This window comes from Protopterus annectens, chromosome 1.part1 (genome assembly GCF_019279795.1).
Source record: "Protopterus annectens isolate FY-2018-M chromosome 1.part1, PAN1.0, whole genome shotgun sequence".
Classification (NCBI taxonomy): domain Eukaryota; kingdom Metazoa; phylum Chordata; order Ceratodontiformes; family Protopteridae; genus Protopterus; species Protopterus annectens.
In genome coordinates, this window is record NC_056726.1 from 121,022,264 (window position 1) to 121,038,635 (window position 16,372).

General features: G+C 36.1%; 1 protein-coding gene across 1 annotated transcript in view; it reads left to right on the forward strand.

Moving 5' to 3' along the window:
• The window catches only part of LOC122814238 (dynein axonemal heavy chain 5-like), a 3,525,594-nt gene that overhangs the window by 3,400,310 nt on the left and 108,912 nt on the right, over positions 1-16,372 (forward strand). Inside the window, exon 108 of the mRNA XM_044086840.1 lies at positions 4,622-4,738. Within this exon, the coding sequence (XP_043942775.1) occupies positions 4,622-4,738 (117 nt within the window). The remainder of the gene's footprint in view (positions 1-4,621; positions 4,739-16,372) is intronic.

Consider the following 16,372-nt stretch of genomic DNA (forward strand, 5'->3'; position numbering starts at 1 on the left):
TAGCACACTCCTAAACATTATTCTGCTTAGAAAACTGTTTTTGTCCTTTTCTCATTCCTACTCACAGTTGCAGGCTGTCCTTATAAGCTAAGCACAATGCAGTCAACCATGTAAGAGTCAATGAACCAACAGTATTATATTCTTGCTGTGACTGTAAATGACAAACCTGCAATATAATAAAAACCTTCAAGCACTTGTAAGGCTGGTGAGAATTTATTGAATACAGCTGTCAAAGAAAGCATTTTGCTTCCAGTATTTTCTGCTTATGTTCTCTTCTCCATGTTTTATATAAGTCTATGGTTATTTCAAAATATATTTTTGCATATGGTTATTTCCTTGTGTTTATTCATCAGAAATAAAGCAACTGTGATTCATATATAACAGCTGTGCCCTGGAACTACACATTAGCTAACTTTTATAGTAGCGTAGCTTGAGCAGGGTGAGAGGGGCAACTGTAACAGTTTGCTACAGTTTAAAAAGAAGATTTTTTTTTTAACTAAAATATGAGCGGTATAGTGCTCCGTGCAGGCTGGGTATAAACTGTAGCAACTTTTTGCTACATTTACAGCAAGCTGTTTGCTACAGTTTAAAAATATTTTTTTTTTTTAAATTAAAACCTGAATGATGTAGCACTCCATGCAGGCAGGATACAAACTTTAGCAACTATTTGCTACATTTGTAGCAAACAGTTTGTTGCAGTTTAAAAGAAGAACATTTTTTTTTTAAATAAAATATGTTTAAAGAGGGTTAAGGACAGGACCCAGAAATGGGACCTGAATGACTGGGCCAGGGATGGGGGTATGTTGTGCTGGCCACCTGGTTGGTGTGGCACTAGAAGAAATGGCTTTGTTTTTGCTCTTCAGTGAACGAGCTGGCAGGGGGCATGGATCTAATTGTAATAAGACGATTGCTTACAATGTAGTGATCGACTTATCACACTGAGGTGTTTTGTTTTTTTTTTTCCTCTTCACTTGAACAGCTGAGGGGGAGGAGCACTGGTTCGTGGTACCAGCACAGAGCACTGGTTGAACCAACTATGCTTCTGCTTTGAAAAGCATGTCAAAAAGGAACTTATGAAAGCTAACAGTCAGTGTAATCTATATGCTTTTTCCACTTTGATGCTGCACAGATTTATTCCTCTTTGTTGCAACTTATACTCCCACTGCTATTGCATGCATGTTTATTTAATTGTACTTTTTTGCATTGTCTTCTTTTAGTCCTTATGGGGTCAGGTTGCACTTGAAAATTGTCTGAATGGCCAGTCCACATAGCTGATTATCAACAAGAAAGAAAGGAAGAAAGAAAGAAAATCTGTTGATTTTACAGAGCATAGAACCCTTCAGGATCTGAGAATACATCATTGTTAATCAGTTTCTGAGAGGATGCCAAGTGTAGATGACCAAAGTCAGAGAAATAACCTGCCATGCAGGCAGGGGCGCCCGCAGGCAGGTGCAAGGGGGGGTGCACTTGCACCACCCTGGAACCGGCTGGCCAGGAGATTAATTTTCTTTCAAAAAAAAATTTTTTTTTTTAAGAGAGTTCTTCTTTAAGGAGTCCTTTGTGTCCAGTCGCACAGATGCTTCTGAATCTGTGTGACCAATGGTTTATGTCTTCATCTTCCACATCCATGCGGAATTTGAATTCCAGAAGATGTTTGGACTGTGGACGAAGGTACAAGTGAGAGGTAGGTGTGTGTGTGTGCGTAAGTGTTTAAGAGGTGTGAGTGTGTGTGAGAAATAGGGAGGGATGTGTGGATACAAGAAGTAGGTAGGTAGGGGTGTGTAAGAGTGCATGTAAGAAATAGGTAGGTAAAGGTAGGGTGTGTGTGTGTGTGTGTGTGTGTGTGTGTGTGTGTGTGTGTGTGTGTGTTTGTTTGTAAGAGGGAGGTAGGTGTGTGTGTGGGGGGGGGTCATACCTCACAGTTATCCAGATTTTTGCCTCATATTTTCAGTTTGTTTCTAATAAAATTGTGTTTTTCTGGTAAATCATTGAGGACTGAAGTCAGAAAATAATGGCAGACATTTGAGTTTTAGACTTCATATCTTCAGAAAATGCATACTAATGCAAACCTTGTTGTTCTATCCACTTTCTAAGGAGGTAGGGGGATGTATGTGTGTGTCATACCTCTCAATTATACAGATTTTCACAGAATGCCCAGATTTTTGCCTTATATTTTTGGTCTGTTCCTCATAACAATTCTGTTTTTTTTTTGACAAATCACTGAGATGATTTAAGGATTAAACTTATTAAATAATGACATGTATTTGAGTTTCAGACTTCATATCCTTTAGAAAAATACATTCTAACACAAATCCTATTATTCTAGCAACTTTCTAAATGTGTCCCTAGTTTTCAGCCTTTGTCCCCAACATTATGACAGGCTTTGTCCAGATTTTTCGTGCTAAGAGGTGTGTGTGTGTGTGTGTGTGTGTGTGTGTGTGTGTGTGTGTGTGTGTGTGTGTGTGTGTGTGTGTGTGTAAGAGGGACACAGCATACCCCTCAGCTGTCCAGGTTTTGTAGAATTTCCAGAGTTGTGCCCCATATTCCTCTTAAAAAGGATTGAAGTTGTAAATAATAACAGACATTTGAGTTTTAGATGTCATATCCATTAGAAAAATGCATACTAACACAAATCCTGTTATTTTAGGAATTTTTTAAGTTCATGAGAGCAATATTTACAATCTGTCCCTATTTATTTTAGGCTTTTTCCATATTTCTTGCACTAAGAGGTTTGAGGTGTGTATGAGAAAGACTGAAATGCCCTATTTAGAATTATCAGGTGGAATTTATTTTCAAGTGCATTTCCAAGGAATTGTGAGCTTCAAGGGAAGAGAAGTTTACTGCTGCTCATGCTATAAGTCTGCTAATAATGTGTAACTGTTTTGCTTAGCAAATGGCATCACTACTGTGGTTGTTGTTTGTCTTTTCAGCTTTTCCCGGTTAGGGGTCACCACAGCAGAACTCTGGTCCACTAATGATTGGCAGTAGATTTTTATGGTGCTGAGTTGCCAGCCCGACGCCCAACCTTCAACAAAGGCACACCCATTCACGCATGTCTCTTGGAGGCCACTTGACCACAGAGAGGACATGGAGACTCCACACAGAAAGCACTCCAGCCGAGAATCGAACAGGAGAACCTCTGGCTGTGAGGCAACAATGCTACCACTGCACCACCGCGGCTTCTGGTATCACTATTGTGGTATGGAATTTTAAAGCAGTGTTAGTAACACAGCAGGTAGCATACTTGTATCTTGATGTAGAGGGCTGTAGCTTCTACTCCCATAGCATGTAGATTTGTATTTTAAGGGTGTGAGGTGCTGCAGTCCTGAATATATCCACCTTTAGATGAGATGCCTAGTAACTATGAACCTGTTTTTTAGCTTGCCACCCATTCGCTATTGCAATATACCAGCTTATTTATTTATTTTTTTAATGTAACATAGGGAATTTATTCTTTAAGGACAGTAGACACTTATTTTGTAGATGGAACATTGAAATATAAAGTTGTTTTCTAGCAACAACCTCTTCGTTAGTTTCAGATCTCTTTAATGTGGAATTATTCAGATGAATTTTACTTCTGCAAAGATTGTGCATATTGACTGATGTTGGTGGATTGTAATGGCAGACGTTTGAGTGGCCTTTTATGGTTGAAATGCTCTGAATTGGGCAGTTTGTCATTATTGGTTCATATGTTTTGTTTAATTGCTTACTGGAAAAATGTTCAAAACTATAAATTTAAAACACAAGTGGTGTATTATACAAGGAATATAATTCCATTATTATATATTATAATTAATACAATCAGGAAGGTGAATCAAAGAACTTTTGCATGGTCCTAAAAATGTGTGCAAGGGGCCTATGATTTGTAAACAGCCCAAAGGTAAACTTAACCTGCCACTGGCCAGATGCATTTTCTTTGAATGGGGGTTTCAATGCTGTTTTGAATGTGAGTTTCAAAGGTAGAGAAGTTTTAAATAGTAAGTCTGTTTTCATTGTAAGACTATTGCTTTGTTTAGCAAATATCTATCAGTGTTTGTGCTACAAAATTTGAAATAAAAGTTGTAAATTAAATCCAAATATCTGTAATCATTGTAGAAGTAAGGCATAAAAGAGTAAGCATACTGAGAGTTTTGAACAGTGTTTATGGCAACTGAGGAGAAATAGCCAAGTAATGGGACATTCGAATGGTTGCATGAGGGTTGATTGGGGGGCTCTGGGTTTGCACGCCCTGCAAAAAATCCTGTAGGCTCCCTGCTTGCAGGCGAACTTGGTGGTGTATTTCTACATACATTATTGGCTGTAGATTACCCATGAGAGCACTGCCTACTTATTGCTAAATATTTAGCTGAAAGCTTCTACACATTTTCTTTACATTATTTATACAATTATAATGCCTTACTGTGCACATACATTTGGTGCTTACATTTTCAAACCGTCTGTGTCTAAGAGTTTGTAAAGAGTGATGAGTTCAATTTTCAGATTGCTGAGAATCATAACTGTTACTGACTTACTTGTTTGGTGCCTACCTAGTAATATTTTAGGACTGAAAGCATCTGCCTGAATGCAAAGAAATTACAGCTACTGCCTAGCTTTATTAAATCTGTTTTTTTTTTCATTCAAGGACTTTATCAGTGAGCGATTAAGAAAACTTGGTGGGAATACACCCTTCAACCTGTTCATAAAAAAGGAATTGAGTCACCTTATGTTTCTGCTATCAGAAATTAAAAGAAACCTGCAGGTAAGGTTTGCCTACATAACACGTTGCAAAGCTCAGCAGACCAGAGGACCATATGGAAAGGTCTGTAAACATTCACTTACTAATAGTGATATGGTGTTTAAGTTATAGATAATAGAAAACAAGGATAAATTATAGTGCAATATCATTATTTGAGATACATTGTTAATTTTGTATTGCCCTTATGTGTCTTTAAAATTTGGTTTTAGCATTTTTCAGTTTTTCTGAAAGCTTGAACAATTTCAGATATTAAGTATGTATTTTAGTATATGCTCCTGTATTGTGCACAAGACTACCAGTCTTCACTAACAGTTTATTTTATTAAATAACAGTATCACTGAATATGCATCAGTATTAAATGGAATATATCTGTAGTATATTAAAGGGTTTGAAACTTTTCTGTGTGGAAGATTTTCAGTCCATATATCTCTAGTTAATCGCTGTATATTAATCAGATCAGACAATAGTAGCAGAAGTAGCGAACGTAAACTCGTCAAGTCAAAAAGTAATAATTGAAAATATATAATTCTACAGCATTACTAAGTACTCAAAAGTAATCCAAGCAAGGCAGGCAGTCTTTCCAGTCGAAAATCCTTTATTAAGTACACAGACAAGCGATCCAAGTAAAACAAACATAGAGTAATAATTTCCTCACAAGCTTTCTAAATATATATATATATACTTTTTATCAGGCATAGGAGTGGTTTATTGTGCTGTAAAACAAAATGTTATTAGTACACATGTTAAATTCACATCCCTTCCCACATCAGTGTGACATTCGAGCTGGTACTGCCCTACCTAGTAGCTGTCATAATAATATATAACCCTAATGTACTTTAATGGTACATCTTATTTAACCAAATTATTAAGTAGATTATTAAGTCTGTGATTTTATAAAAGGCAATATAATACATGGCTAGAAATATATCAACCTTAGTTCATTTTGCGATCAAAAATTATATATAAATATATACATATACATTTTGAATGTAAAAATCAGTTTCTATTTTCATAACCTATTGTTAACAAAGATCCCTTTCGTCCTTCTAGACTTCTTCAGGTCTGTGTACAAGAACCCTAAAAACTTATATAATTGTATAATTAGTTAGTATTGTTATTGTTATTTTATTTTATTTTTTCCACAAATTGGTTTTAAATACCATAAATACCATTTTAAATACCATTTTAAATCATTTGAAATTTAAGTGTATATTTAAGTGTATATTTTGTTTCCATCATCATACATATATATATTTTTTTTTATTATTTTTTTCTGGTTCTCTTTTTTTCACTTTATTCAAAATGATGGTAATAGCAATACTAACTAATTATACAATTATATAGGTTTTTAGGGTTCTTGTACACAGACCTGAAGAAGTCTAGAAGGACGAAAGCGATATTTGTTAACAATAGGTTATGAAAATAGAAACTGATTTTTACATGCAAAATGTATATGTATATATTTATATATAATTTTTGATCGCAAAATGAACTAAGGTTGATATATTTCCAGCCATGTGGTATATTGCCTTGTATAAAATCACAGTCTTAATAATCTACTTAATAATTTGGTTAAATAAGATGTACCATTAAAATACATTAGGGCTATATATTATTATGACAGCTACTAGGTAGGGCAGGACCAGCTCGAATGTCACACTGATGGGGGAAGGGATGTGAATTTAACATGTGTACCAATAACACTTTGTTTTACAGCACAATAAACTACTCCCATGCCTGATAAAAAGTATATATATATTTAGAAAGCTTGTGAGGAAATTATTACTCTATTTTTTTTTACTTGGATCGCTTGTCTGTGTACTTAATAAAGGATTTTCGACTGGAAACAGACTGCCTGCCTTGCTTGGATTACTTTTGAATACTTAGTAATGCTGTAGAATTATATATTTTCTATTATTACTTTTTGACTTGACAGTTTACGCTACTTCTACTACTATTGTCTGATCTGATTAATATACACTGATTAACTAGAAATATATGGACTGAAAATCTTTCACGCAGAGAAGTTTCTTACACTGTTTTGTTTTTAGACCCACTACACCTTAGTGGGTTGTTTTGAGACTTCGGGGATACCACGGAGATTACTTGTTTTTTATATTAAAGGGTTTGCAACCCATAAAATCCTGCAGAAGTAACCATGCTCATTCAAGTCAAGTAATAGCACAAGTGAGTATTTTCCTTCTCTCCTCTGCCACATTTATACAACATAGTTCATGATATTCAAAAAGAGTTAGAGCTTTATATCATACAAAAATATTACCATTTATTAAAACACTCAGCCAGCTTACTACAGTTGTACAAATTATTTTAAGGCATGGCTGCCACTGGTAATGTTGCAAAACAACTTTCACTTGCTGAAGCCTACTTACTACAAGATATCTGAATTTGCTGTCCAACAAGTATGTAGGCTCCACATGTGTAATATACTTAACAAACTTGAATGGATGTCATTATCTAATACACTAAAATACAGCCATCTTACGCTGACACATGAAATCTTAAAACATTGCAACTACCTTTCACTCTCTTCTCTGCTATCTATCTATGTAAGTGAGAGACTCTGAGCATCTAGTCTTTCCTGGCCATTATGTGGAGCTCATTTCCTACAGAGCTTTGTCTCACTGAAAACGTCATACCTTCAGAGCACTTGTGCAAATCCGTCTACACTGTGCACATAACATGCAATGGGTATGCTATGACTTAACCACAAAATCCACAAATACCATTATCTTAATCCTACATCAACAATGCTATCTTACTTTGCTCTTCATACTACTACCATTTCATTCATAATATCTTACTAATCAGTTACTACTCTCCTATATGTAACTTTCCCCTTCACGTCATAGCTATTTCTGTCATCATAAAACTTATTTATCTACCAGCTTTCATTTCTATGCCCTCTCCTTTGCCATCTAAAATTCATTCATTTTCCTCTCATCCAAAACTTTGTATTCAAAATGTTCAAGATATTTTCTACTACTAGTTATCTAATCCTTGAAAAAAATCCTCTCATTGCCTTCCAGTGCTGAATTAATTGCATACACATTTGTACTCCTACATGTGTATGTTTGCTAAACTTTCCTTTAATTAATTTCTTTTGAATATTTATGTAATTTTATTCCTGAGTCCCCTCTAAAAATGGGCTGTACTCATTAGAGCTAACCCAGACAACAAACATTTCTCTCTCCATACTACTTGTTATTTGGGTGCACCATTACTTACACTTGCTTGATATTATTAGGAAATCATGTTTCACACTGCAGTAACCAAAGTGATTTACAGCAAAACACAAGCAACAATAAATACTTGAGAAGAGCAATATTTGCCTGGGAGGAGTAACACTTGCTAAACTGCATGATGAATATGGTGGTGTGCCTCTTCAACAGATAATATATACTTTATCTGACCTGCCAGTAAGGAGAAACTTTTTTAATGCCATATGAACCACAGGGCATTCCATCATAATATCAAACTCAAATTCAGATATTCCTATATGGATCTTAACTTTCTGGACACAGGTACCTAAATGAAGAATAATTCCTTACAAACTTCCAAACATCACAAACCCATAGATTTCTTCACATACCTCAGAAGTGCTAGTTTCCATGCTAAGCATACAGAAAATGCCATTATTTACAACCAGACCACATGATATACTGGCATCTGCTCTGTGACCACAGACAGGTATGAATACTTAAAAGAACACAAGAGAGATTTCATTAATGAAGGGAATAGACCCAGAGAGAAATATGTCCAACTAGGGAGAGCAACATACATAGCCAAAGATAACCACTTGTAGTACAAGAAGATGCAGAAAGAAAACAGCATACCATTGTGGTAATATGTAATCAGGTTTGACAGTATGGTGAAAAATCATGAAGGAACTTCATCCAATGCTTCATAATGATAACAGACTAAAGCAAATGTTTCCATATCTCTCACTTTTTATTCACAGAGATAACCAGTGGCCCTGAAACAACTCACTGTAAGGATTTCCCCAAAGAGACCAACAAAAAGGTTCTACTAGTAGACTTCCAAGATGGCTGCATATTGAGTAACAGCTTAATTTTAGCTCTGTCGGTATGAAAACAGAAACTCAGAAAAGAGAGCCAGTGCATTTGTCTTTTGGGGTAAATTTCAGTTGTTGGCTGATAAATGCACTGCCTGGATGCCAGCAAAGAAGAAATTTAGAGAACCTGAAAGAAAATCAACCACAAAAGTTGAGAAGAAAATACTGGCTGGGAAGAATCCTGTAGCTGTTCAGCAAAAAAGTAGTTTGATTTCCACCTTTGGTGCCAGTCATGGCTTTGAGTAATCTAGAGGAAAAAAAATAAGTCAAATGTGCTCAGAGCTGATTAAAGTAAATGAAACACTAATGAATTATATCAACTCGAGTAACAAAAGGCTGGAAGAAGCTTTAAAAAGATATTCATATGACCTGAAAAAACTGCAAAAATCAGAGGTCAAAATGATGAAAAGGCTGGCTGACTATAAGACTGCTCAAGAAGAGATCTTTCAAAAAATGGTAGAATTAGAGTGCAGATCATGTAGGAAAAAAATGCGATTTTCTGCTGTACCAGAGAAACTAGAAGGAAGAAACTCTATTAATTTTATGAAAGCGTAAATAAGCAACTGGACTGGTATTCCATGGCAGGTGTTGTTAATTGAAAGGGCACATTGTGTGCATGCTCCAAACCTGGCCATGAGAAACAGCCAAAACCTCTAATACTAAAGATGCAATCCTACCAGCAGAAAGAGTTGATTCTGGAAAAACTTTGGCAGAAGGACAAAGTACTAAAAGTTGGAGACAGTAGACTGTGGAAAATGATTACTCACTGTAAACCAGGCAGAAGAGGAGTACATTTATTCTAGCAATCAGGGGATGTCAAAAAGCAGGTGTGTGATTAAAGCTGCTGCATCCAGCTATCATCAGAATATTTTTCCGGGAGGTTCAAAGTAATTTTTTGATGCAGGACATGCTAAGGATGAAATACAAAACTTTCTCCAACAGAACATGAGCTACCAAACAAAAGGGGATTCTGCTTCTTATTCTTCTGAGAATACAGCTTGTAAAGATATTATGCCAGTGAAATGTTTTCCAGTGTTCCAAAGGAAATGCTTAAGAGAAAGATAAAAGCACAGGAGTTGACTTGAATAACCAGGAGTACATTGAAAATGAACCAGAGACTGGAACTGGGAGATGGAGATTAACTAGAAGAAAATTAGCAACTCAGAAATTAATGAATAAATGTGGGAGTACAAAGCATCAATCACATTTGTGGAATATGCTGGTACAAGAAAACCTGGAAATATTGGACTTTTTTGACTTTGTTAATTTGTAGAGGGCTCTAAAGAATGTGCCCTGCTTCATGTCATTAATGTTTGAAGGAACATTATGGATAGGGGAAGAGGAGGGGAAAGAGGTAATTGTAAGTAAAACAAGTTTTGCTCTTAACAGTATTTTTTATAAAACATGACATATACTGAGAAAGAAAATTAGAAGGTTAAGGAATTATAGAAAGGTAAGGCAAGAAAGTAGGCAATGCAGGAAGGGAAGTCGGATAATGCAAGAAAAGTCTGTTACGACTGGGGAGAAGGGAATGAAAAGAGTACTAAGATAGTGTGGAGCATGGGCAGATCCAATTATTGGTTAAATGTTCTTTCAGCCTAAACTTGAAGGAATAGTAGTGGGGTATAAGTCTGATTGATTCTGGAATGCTTTTCTGTGATTTGGCAACACAGTGAGAGCACAGATTAACACCGTTAGATCTTTGAGGTTTGTAAATAGATAGTAGATACTTGTGAGAAGAGTGTAGGTCACAAGATGGAATATATTGCAGAAGTAGGGATGATGTAGTTTGTGGAAATGAGGAGTTGTACACTATTTTGTGTTAGTTGATTAAAGGTGATAAGGTGGAGTAGTTTGAGCCAATTTTAGGGACTTGAGAGCAGAGCAATGGTTAGAGTAGTGGGCTTGGCCTGTGGCAAATTTAGCTATTTTATTACATTAGCTAAGTTTTGCTTTGAGGGAAGAGTGAAGATTAATTAGAATAGGTGAAACATATAGGAGGGAGGGAGGGTAAGAGATGGGTGTTGGCAAGAGTTACTCTTGCAGAGTTGGAGATGAATTTCTTAGTCCTGTACATCATGCCCAATTTTTGATTTTTATGCTGTTGCTGATATGCAAATCAAACAAGATTGTTGTTGACAGTTACACCTAACAGTTTTGTGTGTTAAACCACATAGACTGAAGTATTGTTCAGAGAAGTAATAGCAAACTTGGAAGAATCTGGAGAAAATTGCTTTGGTAAAAATGGTAGAAGTTTAGATTTTTGGGGGTTAAGTAGTAGATGGTTGTTGGTGAGCCAAGACTTAATGGAATTGAATGCTTCTTAAGTTAAGCTCTGTAGATGAGAAGGATCCCTGGTGGAGCAGATTAATGTAGAGCTGCCAGCATATTGAATTAGTGTGGCTTGTCTGGTGGAAGTATTAAAATGGTTAATAAAAATGTTGAAGAGAAGTGAACCTAGTACTGAGCCTTGGGTTACCGCAATGCTGACTGGTAAGTAAGGAGAGAAGTTAGAGTTCCATTTGACAAACTGATATCTGTTAGAGAGATAGCTAGTGAACCATTGTAAAGATGTTTCAGTTAAGCCCAGAATAGATAGTTGGGATAAGATTTTGGAATGGGAGACAGTATCAAAGTCTTTGGACAGATCTAAGAACATAGAAGAGACAGTTTCCTGAGTCAAAAGCTTTGTTGACAGTGTTAGTAAAGGACAGTAGAGCAGTGATAGTGCTGTGTGCTGGTCTGAATCCACATTGGGAGAGAGAAGGTTATTGTCAAGTAGGTATTGAAGAAGTTGTTTATGGATGCATTTTTCTAGAAGTTTTGATAGTGGTGAAAGAATAGCAATTGGCCTAAAGTTAGAAATTTCTGTGGCAGTGCCACTTTTGTGGAGGGGAAGCATGAATGATTTTTTCCCACAGGGAAGGGGCATAAGCTTCCCTGATAGATCTATTAATGATTATGGATACTGGGTAGGCAATTGAATCAGCAGCCATTTTTGGGAATTCATTAGGAAGATTGTCTTCAGAGGGGGAACATGGCTTCAGCTTGCACTAGAAGGATTTGATGAAGGAAGTGGGAACTGGTTGAAGGAAAATGTGGAGTGACAGGTAATAGGAAGCTGAGAGAAAGAAGAGGGTGATGGAGGGAATGTGTTAGTGATGGAAGCTATACTATCAGTGAAGTTGAGATGCAATGTCAGGGGAGGTACTATCACAGTAAGGTTGGGGGAGGACTGACTTCCTTTGTGTAGGATTGTTTTGATAGTGTGCCAGAAGATGTTTGTACTGGATTTGTACTGATCTTGTGACTTTGCATAGAATTGTTTTTTATCTAAATTAACCTGTTTCTTTACAAGGTTATGAAGTACTTTGATATGCTGTACATTATTATGAATCTTATATTTTAGGTAAGTTGGCCAAGCCTTGTCTCTTTTTTGCATGGGTGATCTGATATAGACAGAAAGCCAAGGGGTATAGTTGATTTTGACTCTTTTCCCTCTGGTGGGATCTAAATTGTCTAAGGTGTTTAGGAATGTAGAATTAAATTGTTCAATTGCATCATCTAGCTGTAAGTATTAAAGGAAGGACCAATTAACAGAGTTTAATATATTTGTAAAGGCTTGCTGGTCAAAGTTGGATAGGTTTTGTACTGTCTTGTAGGTATGTTGACTGCATGAATGAGAGATAATCTAGTTGTGCAGATTGGGTCGTGATCACTGATAGAGGCTAAAAGTGTTTTGGGTGTAGAAAAATTGCTAGGATGGGAGATTAAAATTCAATCAATAATTGAATCATTTTGGTTTGTGGAACGGGTAGTCATTGGGTGAGTAATTAATTGAGAAAAATCAAAACAGGTTTATGCTATCTGTGAGGAAGTAAAAACTCACAGCAATGCAACAACGTAAATATAACAAAGGTACAGGACGGCACAACGAGTCCTCATCTAGAACAGGTCTCGGTTTATTGAACAACAACAAATGAATGATAAAAGTACCAATAATCCAGTCAACAGTCGACAGTTAAGTGCTTTCATCTGACTAATGCAGACTTCCTGAGGATATATGTTTTATGTGCGGTTTAAGCCATGTTTCAGTGATTACTAATATGCAAGGAGATTGTGCAGTTATCCAAGCATGCAATTTAGATTTTGTTGCAAATGCCATGTGTGTTTACTGAGATAATTTTTTTTTCATGAACCTGGAATATGGGCTGATGATAGGAATTGAGTGATGTTGGGACCAAAGTTAGAGTGTATGTCACCACAGAGGTGGAGGAATTTCACGATTGTATAGTAAAAGTAAGATTTAACTTTGATTAAATTGTCAGTAATTTTAATGTTAAACAGGTATAGCTGTGCCTGAAACAGTTTGGATTTAAGGAACAATGTATTGTCTGTGTGAAATAGATAAGCAGTGATGGGTAGGAAGTAGTGATTTGTGTTATTGGTGTAAGAGGTAGTGCCTATAGGAGAGCTTAGCATAGGTCGGATAGGGACTAGATATGATGAAAGTGAAGAGAGGGAGAAGAGTATTAGTGATAGGAGAGTAAGGAGAATCATTTTAGATTAAGGATTGTTAGAGAGGCAACCAGGAAAAAACTACCTACGTGGATAATTGGAGGAGAGTAGTGAAGTTTGTAGAAATGAAGGAAGGGGAGTAGTATGTAGATAGAATGCTAGTGTGATATTAATAGAAATATGTTGAGAGAGGGAGTGTATGGATGAGGAGGGTGGAACTAACAGTGGTAGGGGTGTGGTGTGCCTAGGTTTAAATTTAGAGGTAGTGGGGGCAGATGTAATCTGGGGGCAGGGTAAGGGACCGAAGTGAGCCCAGAGGTTGAACAGAGTGAGATGACACCCCAGAGATTGAGAATCTTCAGGTAAGTTCTCAGAAATAAAACTATCATTGAGGCAGCAGCTCTATTTAAAATGTCCGTTATGGTGCCAGTTAAGTATTAGGAGCACAATGGTACAGGTATATAAGGTTGCATACACAGCATTAAAGAATATAAGCTTAAGTCATTCTGTACTCCTGCTTAACTAAGCAGAGTGGAATCAGAACTTCTGCAAGTACAATTCTTAATTAAATTAAGCTGGGAGGGGGATGGCTGCACTGGGGGGTGCACACTATATAGATTACAAGTGTAAAAAACCATGTAATATTAAAACAACTGTTCAAGCCAAGAAATTGCATATTTGGCAGGTTTGCAGTGAGTTTTCATGTTTTTTTTTTGAATCCCTGAGAGTTTAAAATCATCCAGGCTTGCCTTGTAGTTTAGAGCTGAGGGGGGTGTAGCAGAATTTTATATTTATAAAGCATTTTGGCAGGATTGCAATGAGCTTTCAGGTGATTTTTTTTTTAATCTCCAAGTGTTTAAAATCATCCGGGGGGGTGCCTTGCAGTTTAGAGTGCAGGGGGCTAGCAGAATTTCTTATGTATAAAAAAATTACATAGAAAAAATGAAATTGTGGAAACAATACATGCAGAATAATATTTTGGAGGAGGAATGAGGTTTATGGGAAGACAAAAATTGAATGAACTATGTAATGTTTGACTTACAATGACTGTATAGAAGATTATAAGTGATGTATAATGTTTGCAACCAAAAAATGCCAGTATGGTTTGTTTTCAATTATATAAATGTATGACTGCCTATGTCATAAGTGATAATTCAGTAAAGATGTTTGTTTAAAAAAAAGTTGCACTGCTCACATCTTACAAAAAATGTGAAATGGCCTGTACACAAATTTTTACCAGGGTTACAATACCCATAGTTCCAACAAGAAAAAATCCAGGACATCTGCTGTGAGTCATCTTATGCTGTATACCTTATTGTGTGTATGACATAATGCATTGCAAGGCTGTGTGGGAGAGCAGGACAATTATTATTACAGTGAATGATCTTGCACAGATTTTCTGAGAAACATAAGGAAAAAAGATATTCCAATGGCAGCACATTTCTGTAAAAACAGCCACAACATGATGGATCTCGGTGTGACTGTATTGTTGGATTTCAGATTAGCACAGATCAGAAAGAAGGTTGAAAATACATTCATGCAAATGTTCCAGACATTTCAATACTGACTTAATAGAGGCAAAAAAATGTATGTCTACCTACTACATTTAGTTTACAGTCACATGGTTTTCTGTATCTTCATTTTCACCCCTTAAATATTGCTTCTAAAGACATTTTGCTTATCTGATGGACACTGCAGCATGAAGTAATTTCACATTGTGCATTGTCTCTAAGTAAATTACTGCTTTACATTTCAGTGCTGCATGTGAGTGTGTTAGGACAGTCTGTAAATCTTCTTTGGGGTGGATCAGTGTAACAGTAGCTCATAATTAGAGTTTTATCCCGTCTATCTTGTTTTCTTCCCAGACAGACTTTTAAGCAGCAGTCAGTACATCCCTATGAAAGCTTACATTCATCCCAGAACTGTAGATAGGTTATATGGCATCTGGTGCAGTTCCATGAACTGGAGCAAAAAAAAAAAAAAAAAAAAATTGGCCTTGATTGCAAGTATTGTTACACTTTCAATCATGTTTCATAGATGTTCAAAAGCTAATCATCCTCTCTATCCCAACATTCACATCCTGGAAAAAAACGTTGTGAAATTTACAATAAACAATTATTAGAAAATCAAACCAAACAGAATTGTTTTTATTACTTATTATGCAAGAACAAAAAAGTACTTAATGACTTAATGATAAGCAGTTTTGTTTTATGAAACCTAATGAGGAAGGTAGGATTGTCACAATGAAGTCTATTGAATGCACTAGTAAAATGCTTAGATATTGACACAATATTTTTACCATCCGTGCCCTGTTAACAAGACATATATTGTATACAAAAAAAATTGATTATTTTTTGAACAATGGACTGATTGATAGGAGCTTGGAATTTTTATCTAGCAAACATCATGTAATTCCAGGAAATTATGGGATACCGAGAATTCTCAAGGATTTCGCCAAACCTCCTTTCTCTCCAGTTATTTCACCTGCAGAATCTAAAATTGAACTTTGAACAGTAGATATTGATTGAAAATGTTACAGTATCCTTGATTTATTTCTGCAGATTTTAAAGAATGTATGACTTTTTTTTTCAAAGACTTAAGAGATTTATTTGAAATAAATTATGGTATTTTCATCTCAGTGGGCATTAAGGATTTCTAGTTCATGGAGCACCGTAATTAGTCTCCAATATCAGGAAAAGATGAACTTCAGTAGCAGAAGACCCAGTCTTAACAATTGGTTAAACAACCGTAAAGTGCTGATAGGATCATGTCTCTTACTAGGCACTAAGAAATGATAGTGCCAGCCAGCAAATGACAGCAGCAGAAGTCAAAAGAACTCCATTTCTGCTTGTCGTTCCTACAACATTTCCCTCACTTTTTTCAAAATCATTCCCTGATGTGTTTTGCTGTCTGTTTGACAACACTCATTAAGTGTTTACTGGATTTGAAAGTCAGCAAACTACTTTATGCATTTTCTTTTCCTATAAATAGTAGTACATGGAGCATATATATCTCTATTCACTACG